The 15,385-nt window shown below is 42.9% G+C and overlaps 1 protein-coding gene across 2 annotated transcripts in view; it reads left to right on the plus strand.

Moving 5' to 3' along the window:
- The first annotated feature begins 6,019 nt into the window (after window positions 1-6,019).
- SLC44A2 (solute carrier family 44 member 2 (CTL2 blood group)) overlaps window positions 6,020-15,385 on the plus strand; it is a 51,749-nt gene continuing 42,383 nt past the window's right edge. The window contains exon 1 of one of the 2 annotated variants that reach the window (XM_075206810.1): window positions 6,020-6,288. In XM_075206810.1, the coding sequence (XP_075062911.1) occupies window positions 6,246-6,288 (43 nt within the window). In that variant the 5' untranslated portion in view covers window positions 6,020-6,245. The remainder of the gene's footprint in view (window positions 6,289-15,385) is intronic. The other variant, XM_075206812.1, reaches the window with a different exon arrangement.

The raw sequence follows: 15,385 nt of genomic DNA on the forward strand, positions 1-15,385 counted from the left end.
TCAGGCAGGAAGCTTCTGTTTTTGGGTGGAAATATTATTAATTCAGCTTTTGAAAGATTGAGTTTGAGTTGGCGAGAAGACATCCAAGATGAAATGGCAGAAAGACAGTCAGTAACGCGAGACAACACAGATGGTGAGAGATCAGGAGAGGATAGATAAATTTGGGTATCATCCGCAAAGAGATGATACTGAAATCCAAAGGAGCTTATTAGTTTTCCATTAGAAGTGGTGTAGATAGAGAATAGCAGAGGACCTAGGACTGAGCCTTGTGGAACTCCAACTGATAAAGGAAGCGGAGCAGAGGTGGATCCAGAGAAATTAACACTGAAAGAGTGATTAGATAGGTAGGATGAGAACCAGGATAGGACAGTGCCTTCAAGACCTAGGGATTGTAGCGTTTGTATGAGAAGAGAGTGGTCAACAGTGTGAAATGCAGCAGAGAGATCCAGGAGAATTAGAAGAGAGTAATGGTTGTTGTTTTTTGCTGTGATCAAATCATTGACAACCTTGGTCAGCGCAGTCTCTGTGGAGTGTTGAGAGCGAAAGCCTTACTGAAGAGGATCCAATAGGTTGTTTGCTGTAAGAAAGTGTGTGAGGCGAGTGTAGGCAATTCTCTCGAGAAGCTTGGAGGGGCATGGGAGCTGGGAGATGGGGCGGTAATTTACGAGAGAGTTAGGGTCAGAATTCTGTGTTTTATAAAATGGGAGTAATCACTGCATGCTTGAATAGTGATGGAAAAATACCAGTAGAAAGAGATAGATTACAGATTTTAGTTAGAGGGGGAATGAGCACAGGAGACAGGGACATACCAATTTGTGAGGGAATGGGATCAAGAGGACAGGAGGTAGAGTAGGAAGATGAGAAGAGAGTAGAAACTTCCTCTTCATTTGTGGGATCAAATGAAGAGAGTGTTAGAGGGTGCTACAAAGGAATTGAGCCGATTACTTGTCAAGGGAGATGATACCATTTTAAGTCTGATCTTATCTATTTTGTCCTTGAAATAGGAAGCAAGATCCTGTGCACTGATGTTAGTTGGAGGATTTGGAGCAGAAGGATTCAGAAGAGAGTTAAATGTGTTAAAGAGGCTTTTGGGGTTAGAAGCCTGAGCATAGATGAGAGATTGGAAGTATTTTTGTTTAGCAGTGTCCAGAGCATTTCTGTTGGAGTGGTAGATATCAGTATATGTGATGAAATCATTAGAGGCACAAGATTTACGCCAGTGACGTTCTGCTTTACGAGAACGTTTTTGTAGAGTTCGTGTTACTGTTGTGTGCTACGGTTGGCAATGAATTCTACGCGAAGTATGTAGTGTCGCTAGAGCCACTTGATCCAGGGCAGTTGCTAGGGTTTGATGAAAACGGGGTACTGCCCGATCAGGGGAGGAGAATGTAGAAATTGGGAAGAGAAGGTGTTGGAGAGATGTGGAAAACTGTTGAAAATCAATAGAGTTGAAATTCCTGCAGTTGTGAGGAGGCTTGGAAGAGTTTGACACTAGGGAGAGTAAAGAACTGGGGGTGAGTGAGTAGCTAATAAGGTGATGATCTGAGAGGGGGAAAGGAGTGTCAAGGAAATGAGAAACTGAGCATAGTCTAGAGAAAACAAGATCAAGACAGTGGCCATCCTGATGAGTAGCGGATTCAATCCACTGGGAGAGGTCAAGTGAGGAGGTTAGAGAGAGCAGTTTGGAAGCAGCATTTGAACGTGGATTAGAAATAGGGATGTTGAAATCACCCATGATGATGGTGGGGATATCAGTAGATAAGAAGTGAGGGAGCCATGCAGAGAAGTGTTCAAGAAATTGTTGGTGTGGACCAGGGGGGCGATAGATGACAGCAACACGCATAGAGAATGGGTTAAACATCCTAACAGCATGTACCTCAAAAGATGTGAACGTGAGTGATGGGACACTTGGTAGAACTGTGAATGTGCACTGTGGGGAGAGAAGTAGTCCAACCCCCCCTCCTTGTCTGCCTCCTGGTCTGGGGTGTGGGTGAAATGGAGACCACCATGTGAAAGGGCTGCAGGTGAGGCAGTGTCTGATTGCGTGAGCCATGTTTCTGTTATTGCTAGAAGGTTGAGGTTGTATGAGAGGAAGAGATCATGTACGGAGGTAAGTTTGTTACAAACAGAACGTGCATTCCAAAGGGCACATTTAAAGGACTTTGGAAGAGAAGGGAGACAGGTGATGTGTTTAAGGTTTGCTGGATTTCTGTAGTGTTCAGATATATGCGTGTGGGAGAAGTGAGGGGGACCTGGATTAGGTGATATATCACCAGCTAGTAGAAGCAGGGAGGAAGAAAGGTAGGAAAGATGATTGTAAGATGTGTGTTTTTTAGTTTCTGGTTACAGGGTGCAGCTGTTAAAGTTATTGAATTTAAATAGGAAAAGAGTTAATGAGTGTTCACTAGAGGTGAGTAAAGTAATGAAGGGGCAATGTGGACAGAGGTGTGTGTTGCAGGATGGGTGAGGGATGATATAGTCCTAAAGATAATGCCATGAAAAGAGAGAAAGAAAAATATTTTGGCAAGCATTGGGATTTATGAGTTAAATAGCAAAAATTAGGGAATTAAGGAATTACCTAATTACAATGTCCAGTGTAGTCAGAAAAGTAGTGTAGAGCTATGCTGCAGCAAATGTAGTTTATCCATGGATGTCTGGATAGTATAGAGTAATGACGTGGGAGCCATGTGGGGGAATGGGTGGAATGGAGAGAAATAAAGAGCAGGTGATTGAATAGCTGAGTTTTTGCAGAGTCATGAGAGAGGAGAGTGGTTCAAAAACAGTATCAATTCTTCCTCCTTGTGATGGCAGACAAAGCATTTAGTAGAACTGAGAGCACAGTGATGAGATAGGGGACTGAAATAGCTGTAGCATGGGTAGGGAGTGGTTGAGCAAGTAGTACAGCAGGTTGATTAAACATAGTGGAAACTGACAGATCAAACAAACTTTCATGAGATGAGAAGAAATTAAGATCTGAGTCCAAAATAGGCCTCATGCTGCATGGAGCTTGTAGCCAGGGTGAGTTGAAGACATCAGAGGTGGAATATGGAGTTTCAAGTGAATACTGACTGTATTCCTTGCGTAGCTGTGTTAATAGGCAGAATGTTCTCCTGTTTCCTCCGGTATAACTCATACTTGCCAACTCTCCCGGAAAGTCCGTGAGACTCATGAAATTCGGGTCAGTCTCCCGGGCTTCCCGGGAGAGCTGGCATTTCTCCCGCACCCCAGGCTTCACTGAGAATCGCGTCATTTTGGAGGGCGGGAGGGGGCTGGACGAGGCCAATCGCGTCATTTTGGCTCAACCCCCGCGACCCCGCTGTGGGGCGGAGCCAAAATGAAGCGATTTGCCTCGCCCTGCCCCCTCCCGCCCTCCAGTCACGCCCCCTCCAAATTATGCTGTTTAAATTTTTTTTGTTTCACACTTGTACCTATACATTTAGAGCTATACACACTAACTATGCAGCCATCACTGGCTTTGCAGCCATTCTACAAAGAATATATCTGGTTAACAGACACATGTGATCAGTGTTTTTCAATCAAGCCCTCAATAACCCCCCCCCAACAAACCTTAGCAATAAAAGGTTTAAACAAACAAACAGTGAAAGGACAACTTGCAAAAGGCTGTAGTAATTACCATTAGAAATAAAATTGCACTTTCTTAATTTCAGATAATACTCTATTGCAAAAGGCTGTAGTAATTACCTGCTGATGAAAGAGGAAGCAGAGGTTAGACACTTCTCATAGCCTGGTGTAGAGGAAACTGATAACTTATAAGTACTCCGGTATAACTCCGAATTATGCTGTTTAAATTTTTTTTGTTTCACACTTGTATCTATACACTTAGAGCTATACACACTAACTATGCAGCCATCACTGGCTTTGTAGCCATTCTACTACTTACTATATAACCGAAAACCACATTTTCAGAACGTTTAAATGAGCGCCCAGTGTAATATCCGAATGGGCTAAAGAGCTACACTATGACATTATGTAATTTACCCTAGACAAACTAAAAATGCTGGTTTTAAAGCGGCAATATCCAGATCCCACGCCATGTATAATGGCACACAGATGTGGGGTCCGAGTATTGCCGCTTTAAAAAACCGGCATTTTAATTCTGTCTATGTTAAATGACGTACTTTCCTAGTGTAGCTCTTTAGCCCATGCGGATATTAATGGGCGCTCATTTAAATGTTCGAAAAAGTGGTTTTCGGTTATATAGCAAGTAGTCTTTTTACTATTATCGGGCTTATACCAATCGTTATTGTCATTATGGTGGCGTCGGAAAAACAAAAATACGACATTGCTCATTCATTGTTTTATGTGCTCCCAAAACGTTGGCGCTCTAGGCGACTGCCCAGGTTCGCCTAATGGTGCCGCCGGGTCTTGGGACTAGACACGTTTATTTTACTATCTAATCGTCCAGTCAGGTGCCATAATTGCTTGAACTGTATGAATGTTGTCCTTGCATTTCTATTCGAAATGTCAACACACCCGGACATTTCGGTAACAAAGGAGAACATCTGGATTAATGTCATATGCGGGACCCGAATTTCTTTTGTGATTCACACTCACAGGAGGGATCTTGTTTACAATTCCCTGACAGATCAAATATGAATTATACATGAGGATATGACAACATCATGAGCTCTACGGGTAACTGTAATTTAATATTTCCAGCTCTTGTATAAAACGGACCTCTGCGTGTAGATACAAGCACACTAAATAATTCAAATAATCCACAGTTCTCAACTGTGAGTGAAATTGAATGGTTACAGTACACAATTAATATACATCAGGGATAAGCAATCCAGGCCTGATTCTATTGAGGAACTTTGGCAAGAATTTGAGTAAGTTTTCTTGACAAAACCATTTTGCAATGCAAGGGGTGTAAATTAGTTTATTATTTTGCACATAAGTGAAATACTGGCTGTTTTTTCATGTAGCACACAAATATCAACTTTAAATTTCAGTGTACAAATAAGCTATCAAGTATTTGTGGGCTACATAAAAAAAAACAGCCAGTATTTAACTTATGTGCAAAATAATAGACTAATTTACACCCCTTGCATTGCAAAATGGTTTTGTCAATAAAACGTACTCAAATTCTTGCCTAAGTTCCTTAATCAAGCCCTCTGTGTCTCTCAGGTGCGGGCTGACGGACGTCAGCCCGGGGGGCCGCATCACATGACACGTGATGCGGCCGCGTCGTCAATGAGCGGCCGCATCACATTTATATTACTTCCGGGGGGGCGGGCGGCCCTAGCAGCCGTGATTCTGAGCGGCCCGGGGGGCCGATGCCCCCCTGCCCAGCCCGCCCCTGGTGTCTCTTCAAGGGTATGGCATGCTGCGATCTGTAGTTCCTCAGCAGCTGAAGAGCCACAGGTTGCTTAACCGTCATATAGAGTAACAGGCCTGTTTGTAAAATGATATAACCTTTAAACACTCAAAAGGTAATAGGAACAAATGAGTAGCTGCAAATTTGCTGTCACAACTTGCAGTTGTATTCATGCTTTGAAAAGTTCTGTACACTAGTTGGGCAATTATGAAGGAAAAAAATTGTGGTCATCATCATTTATTTATATAGTGGCAGCAGATTCCGTACTGCTTTACAATTGAAAAAAGCAATTGAAAAACAAATGTCACCTATAAAAATAAAAGTATCATTAGGCATTCCTTTCTATTATCCATTTGAGGGCTGCATACTGTTTAAAGATGAAGAGATTTTAGTGATCATATTGCAATCAGACTGGGAACTGAGAATGAATGAACATTGCCCCTTTAATTCTTAGCACTACACGGGGTCTTGCTCCTTTAAAAGACAGACCCCCCCCCCTTCTCTTTAACTGTATGAAGGTAGCGGATTGCATTCCATCAGTGCAACGCCCACTTTAGCCCTGCCCCTCTTCCTTTCCTATTGGCCAAAGGGTCTGTAGGGTGTGCATTCATTGTGAAGGGTCTGGGCGTGGTCAGGATGCTGCAGAAGTAAATGTGACGTCTGGATATGCAGTGTTCTGCTGAGGGGCTGAAGAATACATCAGAAAGGGGAGGAGGGGCAGCATAGCCTGGGGGGCAGTGATCTTATGTATGGATAAGGGGGCTTCCCACAACAACAGCAGCAGAGGAAGACTATGTGCAGTAAGTTGCTGGATTTATAGAGCTACAAACACTTTGAAGCAATAGTGGGAACTGCTGTGCATTGAGGAGAAGACATCTGGAACAGCACTGAATCACAGTTCGCTGATATGGAGGATGACTCAGAGAAGAGTCCCCCAGATGGAGCTTATGGTAAGATTCTCTTATATTGGTGAATATAAAACACAACTAGAACTGTTATACATGGATATCAGTAGAGTGATGTATGTACTGTTGTATGTAACCTCTTCTAGAACCATGTAGCCTCTCCCTGTATCTCCTCTTATTACTCCATATACAACTCCTTATAATACCTCCTATTATTTCATATAATCTCTCCCTATAACACCTCCTATTACTCCATATAACACCTTCTATTACTCTATATAACCTCTCCCTATAACAAGGCTACAAATAAAACACGCAAATTGCCACCCTCTTTGACAACCAGCTCTTGGCACTATAGAACAGAGGTGGCATCTGACAGGGTGGGTCCTCTTATTTGCTCTATGGGGATGGGGCATTTGTTATTGAGAATAGGTTGTCCAATACAGGACAGCCACTGGTAGGCTAAAAATATATTATTAATTTTTTTTTGCACGTTGGCTTGATCTTGTAAACATGATGATGTCATACAGAAGAGGCTTTGGAGACTCAAGATGCTAGGGCCACATACAAGTCCTAGAGCTCTGTTCCTATCTTGAGATGACTTCATGCTCTGCCTCCATCTATTGATTATGAACTGTTGATCGGCAATGTTAAAGTCACAGGGCAGTGGAACCGGACCTCTGTGGGAGGATAGAGACTGTTAGTTAATAAGATCATGCAGACAGACCGTGAGAATAGGGAATTGAAAGACGTCACATGATAGGATGTTGATACACATGTTTTAGGTGCCAAACTATAACCACAGGACACATGCTGCTCTGCTTGTACACAGTGGTCATTAATATCCCACTGACTGACGTGACTAACACATCTGTGGGGTCATCATCATCAACATTTATTTATATAGCGCCACCAGATTCTGTAGTGCTTTACAACTGGGAACAAACCGTAATAAAACAATACTGGGTAATACATACAGAGAGGTAAGAGGGCCCTGCTCGCAAGCTCACAATCTATGGGACAATGGTTTGATACACAAGGGTAAGTGGGCTTCAGGCTCTGTGTATCACATAGTGAAAAGTGGGAGGTCTGGGCTCTGTATATCACAGAATAAAGGTTTATAGATTCCTGGATCTGTGTATCACAGTGTAGACTTATAGGCTATAGGTGTACAGTGTGACATCTAGAGGTTCTGCTCTTTACCTCACTGTAGTCTGTTTATTACAGCATAGCATTTAGAGGTTCCACTGTGTATGTATCACTGTGTGAGATAGAGGTTCTATGCTCTATATATCACAATGTACAGTTTGCAGGCTCTGTATATCACAGTATGAAGGTCTATGGGTTCCAGACTCATTATATCACTATACAGAGCCACCTCACGTCTTCTTTGTAGTGTGTGTAAATCTCAGTATCTTGCTCTGTAGATATGACAATTGCACCATACCTATATCCTTAGTTGTGTATGCTAGCCGCAATTATAAATATTTTTTCCTCAACTGCATGCATTGTCAACTGCATTTTACCACTTCTCTCATTCTGCATGATGGGTGTAAAAATATATTCTATTTTTACTCTGTATCCTGGTACAATGGAACATTACCATTTCTTAACTTGTAGACTGTATGACAACTGGAAGCTAGGTGGTGCTAGTTTGCAACCTATTCATGCTGTGGCGTTTGTATCCTCCCCAATAGTACCGGCATCTGGTAGCTCATTGTGGTGTTGTGGTGGGCCCCGCTGGTGACAGGGAGAGAAGATGCAGGCCCAGACCTCTGACCAATTAGAGACAGATGCAGCCCATCCCTGCGAGCTGTTACTTGTCAGACTGTTGTTCAGTGAAGTCCTGTGCTACAGCAGGACCCAAATTTACTGCAGCAGCCAGTTCTTTTGTGTTGTGACACTACAGTGAAAGCAGTCGGCAGCCACTCTGCCCCTTTGGTATAGAGGGGCAAAGATGAGAAATAGCCTCCTTGGAAGTTCTATGTTTATTATTTTCTTTCAGGTTAGTTGCTACAGCTCAACAAACTGACGGAGATTCTTGTTGAGTTCCTCATTACAAACAGCGTTCTGAGCTGAACATGTTTTGTACATGTGAAGGCGCTGGAGGGCTTCCTCATTGGCACAGAAAATGCTACCGCTGGCACCATGTGACCAAGCTAAGGATTGCCTCCGGTTCTCAAGCAGCCACCCCATAACAAAAACTTTAAATAAAAAAATACGCATCTGGTATACCTGTCTTCGGGAGAACCAGACAAATACACATCAGATGAATTCTCTGCACTTGCTTTAAGTCTGAAAGTTACTATCAGAAAAGAAAGTACATAAATTATCCATTTTAATATGTTACCAAAATAAATTGCTAGATATCTAAAAAAAAATAAAAAAAAAAATCTAAAATTTGCTTTGGTAGAATAAGAAATGCAAAAGCAATTCCCAGGAAAATTATATAAATGGATCCGGTCATTGTGGCGTAAACCGACTCCACTCTGGAAGGAGTTATAGAGAGTCTGAAGAGTTTGTGTTTTGCTATATAAAACGTGAATCATGAGAGTTGGAGAGGGTGGGGGTCATGTTTCCCGCTTCCTTTCAAGATAATAATATTTCCCTCATTGAGAGCCTGTCATTAGAATACAGGGCAGAGTGTGCCCTTCTGTAGGAAACAGATGTTCAAAGATAACGTTCTAAAATAGAAAGAAACCCATTTCCTGTTTCACGTAACGGAATCTTTACTTGTCTCAGAACTGTTCCTCTACCTGCCCTGATTTCTCAGGTGGTTACTGCCTGCTTTTGTATCTTTAGTTTAACACTAGGGCACACACCCCTCTCCCAAATCTAAATCTGTTCACAAGTTTTAAACTTGTACTCCCTACAGGACACCATAATTTTTCCTAAGGTGCAAAATTGCACCTTCAACCTGGAATTCCCCTAAGGCCCAAAGTGTCGACTGTGCGATTATTATACATAGAAGGTCTCTGTTAGAGGAGTCTTGTGGTGTAGTGGTCCTCATCTCCAATGCCCCCCTTCGGATTAAGACACAGGCTTTCAGCCTGCTCAAAGATGAGCCCCCCTGTTGTATGGAAAAAATGCATCAATTGGAACGTGTGTCCAAAAAAACTTTTTTTCACAGTTACTTAATAATATACAGTGTTTTGCCAGAGTTTGTTCATTTAAACTAGCATAGTTTCACACTCGCATAAAACATTTATATATTTTTTCTACAGAAGGTTTATATTACTAGGTGTGTCAGTGTTTGTCTTTTGCCAGAGCTCTTGTCTGTGTGTCTCATTCAGGAGATGGCTGGTAACATCTCATCTCTTCAGGCAACGGGCTAAAGTTACGTTTTGAACAAACAGGATCGTCTATATATAGTTCATTTAAACTGCTGTATAAAAGGTCATGCATATATCCTTAATTAATACTTAGAAATGATTATCTCGAATTTATAAAGCGTCAATATTTTATACGCTGCTGTGGTACAAACCGAAACAAAAGGATAAAGAATGCCCGAGAAAACTGGTGGAAGGGGTTGAGATTAGAAAGAATCGGAGGGAGGTGGTGGGCCAAGGGGAACCTGGGTGAGTTAATCTGGAAGGCAAGTTGAGTTTTTAATGAACATGTAAATGCTGAAAGGCTAATGCAGTGGTTCCCAAACTGTGCGCCTAGGCTCCCTGGGGTGCCCTGGAGATCTTACAGGGGTGCCTCAGCCAGGGCCTGTGGTAAGCAAGATGGGGGACTACATGGTAATTATTTTGGCTTAGGGCTGCCTTGAAAAAATGTTGGAGACCCTAAGAGTGCCTGGAACTGAAAAAGTTTGGAATCCACTGGTCTAATGGAAGGAGGGAGAGCTTTCCAGGAAAGCGGAGGCTCTCTAAAGCTCTCCTGAGGACAAGCATTTAACAAGGAAACAAACATACCTCTCATATGCCCCGAAGGATGGGTGGCCTAGTGCTTCTGACCACACCCATTTGTCCTGGCTCCCAGAAGACCAATGTTGGGCAGTGGCGGAACTCCATTGGTACGGCAGGTGCCGTACACGGGGCCCATGGAGATAATGGGGCCCGCTGCATGGCACCGGGGCCCACAGTTCGCTAGTTCCGGGAGGTATGAATAAGAGATGTTATTAGATTTCATGATCGTGTATAAAAACCATGTACAAGCCTGCACCAGAAAAATGGCAGCTACAATCTAATTCATTACACCCAGTTTTCATGAATGCTCCACAATGCTGGGCTCAATGTGCCTCTTATATACAGACAGTGGAGGCAGTCATTTTGCAAGCTGCACCAGTATGTATAAGAATGCAGCCTATCGATTCTGTGGGGACCAGTGACAGCACTGAGGAGCTCAGCGATTCCTTCCATAAGGTCGGGAGGCATTTATGTAAATCATGCTGACATTTATAAAGGTGGGACAGGGAGCATCTTCTTTTGAATAGAAATGACTAATGTGGTGTTTGATTGCCAAAAAAAACGGAACAACTTTTTCCATTGTAAAGACGAGCTGTGTTTCGCTGGTATTTGTCCTAATGATTTCCTATGACTTGCTCCCTATTAATCTGCTGGCAGACTGATCCCTGCCATGTGTATGGAAATACTCATCTACTGCCCCTCATACGGACCTGGCACCTACATTTATAGTGGCTGCCATCTCTAAGCCCAGCTCAGGAGCTCCCTTGTGAGGGCTGTGTTGAGAGTGACTGTGATACAAGTTCTCTCTGGGGGGGGGGGTAATCCCAGCAGTCATTTTAACAGGGGGACCACTAAACCCCCAATTTAAAGGGATGCGAAGGTAAAATACATTGTTTAGATGTAACCTGCTGTTTGCCCGGTGGGTGGACCCAACAATGGGCTCTATCTCACCCACCTGTGAATGAATCTACAAACATCTGCCCCATGCACAGGCAGGTTTAGGAATAATAATAGTACATGTAGTGCAGGTGCAGAAAGTGTAGTTGGATATACTTACCAGTATTCAAATTAATGGGTGCCAGATCACCTTTCCTAATTAAGCAGACTTTGTTTACATCTTCCAAGTTTACACTCCAGCACAGTTCACTGAATTACCTTAGACCAAGCGTGCTCAACTAAGGTCCAGAAGACTTACCAACAGGTCATGTTTTCAGGATTTCTGTCTGTAGAAACAGGTGAGATAATTATTGACCCAGAAAATAGATTAACTTGCCTGTGCATGATTAACGAAATCCATTATCTCCTCACTCCATTACATAAAATAGTTACTACTTCCACATCTTTAGGACAGGGTCCTTAAAGGATCTGAGCAGGGAACAAGTGGAGTTAACATCACTGCACCAACGAATCAACCAATCCACACGGAGCATTCCTCCAACGTAATACTGCATAGCTGTCAGTCACTGTCGGCTTGTTGAGTTGGAAAAGCTCCTCTCTCCCAACATGGAAGGAGCCTGGAGAGCAGTAGTAGAGAGCATGATGAACAGATTTAGTTAAATATAAAACACAGTTATATCATGTATCTTATTCAGCTCCGTAATACACAGCCTTTGATATACAATTATATGTAAAACTTTGGGCATCCCTAACCAGGGATGCAGGGCACAAATGTGCCATGTGCAGACGTTTGGGTACCCTTAGAGGTGCTTTTTTCAGCTCGATTGCCTTGTAAGGTCCTATATTTAAGCCAGGTAAATTCGAGAGTTGAATACATAGCTCCTTATAACCTCTATCTGTTGTGCCTCCTCTCCAAACCCATGGGCTCCTCTAAGCAGTCGACTGTGGACTTGAAAATAAAGATAAGTAACTATTATAAAGCCGGACAAGGTGATCAAAAGACATCTAAACACGTCCAGCTTGGAACATTCACGGTGAAAAGCATGATTGCGACAAGGAAGTTAAGGGGAACTTGTGAAGTCAAGGCAAGATCTGGAAGACTCAGAAATATCTGACTCGTCCTCTGGTCAGATATGCAAAGCAGGAACTACGTATCACTGCAGAGAATCTGCAGAAAGGATCTGCTGACACTGAGTAGTAATCCACAGTACGGCTCTGCTAACACAGCAATCATCCAGGATATGAAAAAATTGTAAGAACGAAATCTTTTCTATGACCTTATCACAAAAAAAAACCAAAACTGAAGTATGCAGAACAATATTTTAGGAAGACAATGATCCAAAACATCTAAAAATAATCCATGAAGTACTTAAAGGAACGAAAGATGAAGTATTTGGAATTGCCTTCACAGTCCCTTGATTTCAATGTTAGTGAAGATCTGTAGTGATATAGAGATCTCTCTCAGACCTGCAGTGTATATAACAAGATCTAAGGATATTTCTGAGCTACAGTTCTGCCACGAAGAGTGGGAACAAATTCCTAAACTAAGAATAGAAAGTCTCTCAGCTGGCTGCAAGAAATGTTTAGAAGCTGTGATTTTTGCCAAAGGAGGCGTCACCAAGCACTGACGGACCGGGTGCCAACAATCTAGCACACGACCCAACACCACAAAAACGCAAATTTCAGCAAATGAACAGTAATTCCACATTAAAATGTGTAGAAATATGTCAAGTTTGAACCATAGGTTCCCAAATTTTGCAGAGAAAACTTTATAGTCACGCCAAGTTATATCTATATATCTCTCATATTATATACATATATATATATATATATATATATATATATATCTACTATATAAATGCCTAGTGGTGTGTGTGGAAAAAAACAAACCAAGCTGCAGCGCCACCTGCTGGGCAGGGTTATACACTGACCTATATATTTCTTGAAGGAGAAGTGACAGTTGGGAGTGGTTGGTGGTTGCCGGGGGTGACAGTGGGGAGTTTTTAACACCTTAAGTAGCTTGATGAAGGATGTGGCGATGAAGATGAAGGATGAGGTGATGGAGAAAAATTATGAGGTGGTGACATGTGGACAAAACCACGTTAAAAAAGGGCGCTTGCGTCGGGAAGTAACGCTCTTCCCCTGAGGAGGCCTGGGCTAGGCCCAAATGCATGACAAGAACCTTTTTAACACCTTAAGTAGCTTGATTTGACTAGAATGCATGAGTATCATACACGGGTTAACTTGTATGTATATATATATATATATATATATACACACACACATACATACATACATACATACATACATACATACATTACATACATACACACTCCAAAAGATATCCAATAGTGGTAAAGTCCATATTAATCTTTTTTTTTCTTCTTATGAACTATCTTTTCCTCAGAAGGTGATATCCTCCCAAATTTTATGGGTCACAGGCAGGGCTGCCAAGAGGAATTCAGGGCTCCGGTATAACAACTTCATGGGGGCCCCCTTATAGTTGAGCATGGTAAAAAAAAAATGCCCCACCACAAAAGTAGCTGTGGGTGTATTCATACGATTGGGGCGTGGCTATGCATCATTGGGGCATTGCTAACAGTTGAAAATTGCTAGGCCACCATCCTACGGAATAAAAACCTGCATTGTTGTGCACTCCTGGCTTTAAGGACTTCTAGCACCATAGTGCTTCTAGCACCATATAAAGAATGCAGTGTGTATATACAGAGTTAACAATCTTGACCTGCCCCTTACATTGGGCAGAACAGTCACCAAAAATTGGGATTGTCTCATTAGAATCACAACATTTCACAGACTCCTGCTCTCTCCTATCTGTTCTTGTCACCACCTGTGGCTGCTGGTATCTTTAGTTGCAGCTTGTCTGGATCCTGGAATGTTGGGGGCCCTATTTGGAAAAAAAATGGGTACATTTAGAAAATTCAAACCAGCCCTGGCGTTAAATCAATAGCACCCACTAGTAAAAATCAGGCCTTCCTCCAGCCCCAACATTAAAATAATAGTATTCCCATTTAGTAAATTAACCTATTTCCCTCCCTCCAAACGGCCCCAGCAATAAATTAATAGTATTTACATTTAATAAATATACCTATTTTCCGTAACCATCACTGCCATTAAATAATTCAGTCACATTTAATAAAGAGACCTCATTCTCCACAAACTCACCCCCACATTCAATAGCCCCCAAACCACCCCATCTTAAATTAATAATTTCCCACTATTAAATTGCCCCACAAACAAAATAGCACCCATTAATTAGCCACCACCTACCTCATACACACTACATTGCCACAAGGCCCCTGTGCCATCACACACATTGCTGTGGCCCCTTCATCATCACCACGCTGTGCTCCCTTATGATCACACTGCACCCCCTATGCTGCTTCCCCCCCCTCTTCATCACACTGTGCCTCCCCCTTTTTTTCAATCACACTGTGCCTTTCTTCCCCCCCCTTTTTTCAATCAGACTGTACCCCCCCTTTTTTCAATCAGACTGTACCCCCCTTTTTTTTCAATCACACTGTGCCCTTCCCCCCCCCCTTTTTTCAATCACACTATGCCCCCCCCCCTTTTTTCACACACACTGTGCTTTTCTGCTTTCCTTCCCTTTCCCTCCGTTCCTTTACTTACCTTTCTATTGGCTTCTTTCATCTCTTTACTTCTCTTCTGACTTGCTTACTGGCTCCTCTCTGCGCCGCTACTCACCGGGTGTTTTTTTGTACTTTTTTTCTTCAACCACCCTGCTCACCCCACCAACGAACGGGAGCTCCCCCCACCCCCTGCGCAGATGAAAAAAACAATAAATTAAAAACACAAAAAAGAGAAACAAGTAGTTTAAAAAAAAAAAAAAAGCCGTCGGCAGAAAGGGCATGCCCGATCCCAGGTGATTAGTACCCACCCCCCGCTCGGCGGCCCTGGTCACAGGTATACAAAAAAAGAAGGAGCGTGTGTGTATAGTGTAGCACAGGGGTCGGAAACCCCCCCCCCCCCACCTCCGACATGAGTGCCGGAGCTGCCTTCACTGCAGCGCATCACCGAAACGGAAATGGTGCATAAGCAGCAGTTCCTCCCGGGTTCCAATGAGAAACGGATGACTTGTGTGTCTACAAGAGGTAACATAGGCAAACCGAGGGGGGGGGGGTTTCCTAGTGTCTGGAAACCCCCATCCAAGCCTGGGGCACTGTATAATTGAGGTGGCTGGACCCTGCCCCCGCTTCACATGGCTCTGCTTTGAAAGGGAGAGCTGCGTGCACCTAACAGTAGTGCATGCAGCATTGTCGCATGTATTTATTGCAGCATGTATGTATACTATAGGG

This window comes from Mixophyes fleayi, chromosome 4, assembly GCF_038048845.1.
Source record: "Mixophyes fleayi isolate aMixFle1 chromosome 4, aMixFle1.hap1, whole genome shotgun sequence".
Classification (NCBI taxonomy): domain Eukaryota; kingdom Metazoa; phylum Chordata; class Amphibia; order Anura; family Limnodynastidae; genus Mixophyes; species Mixophyes fleayi.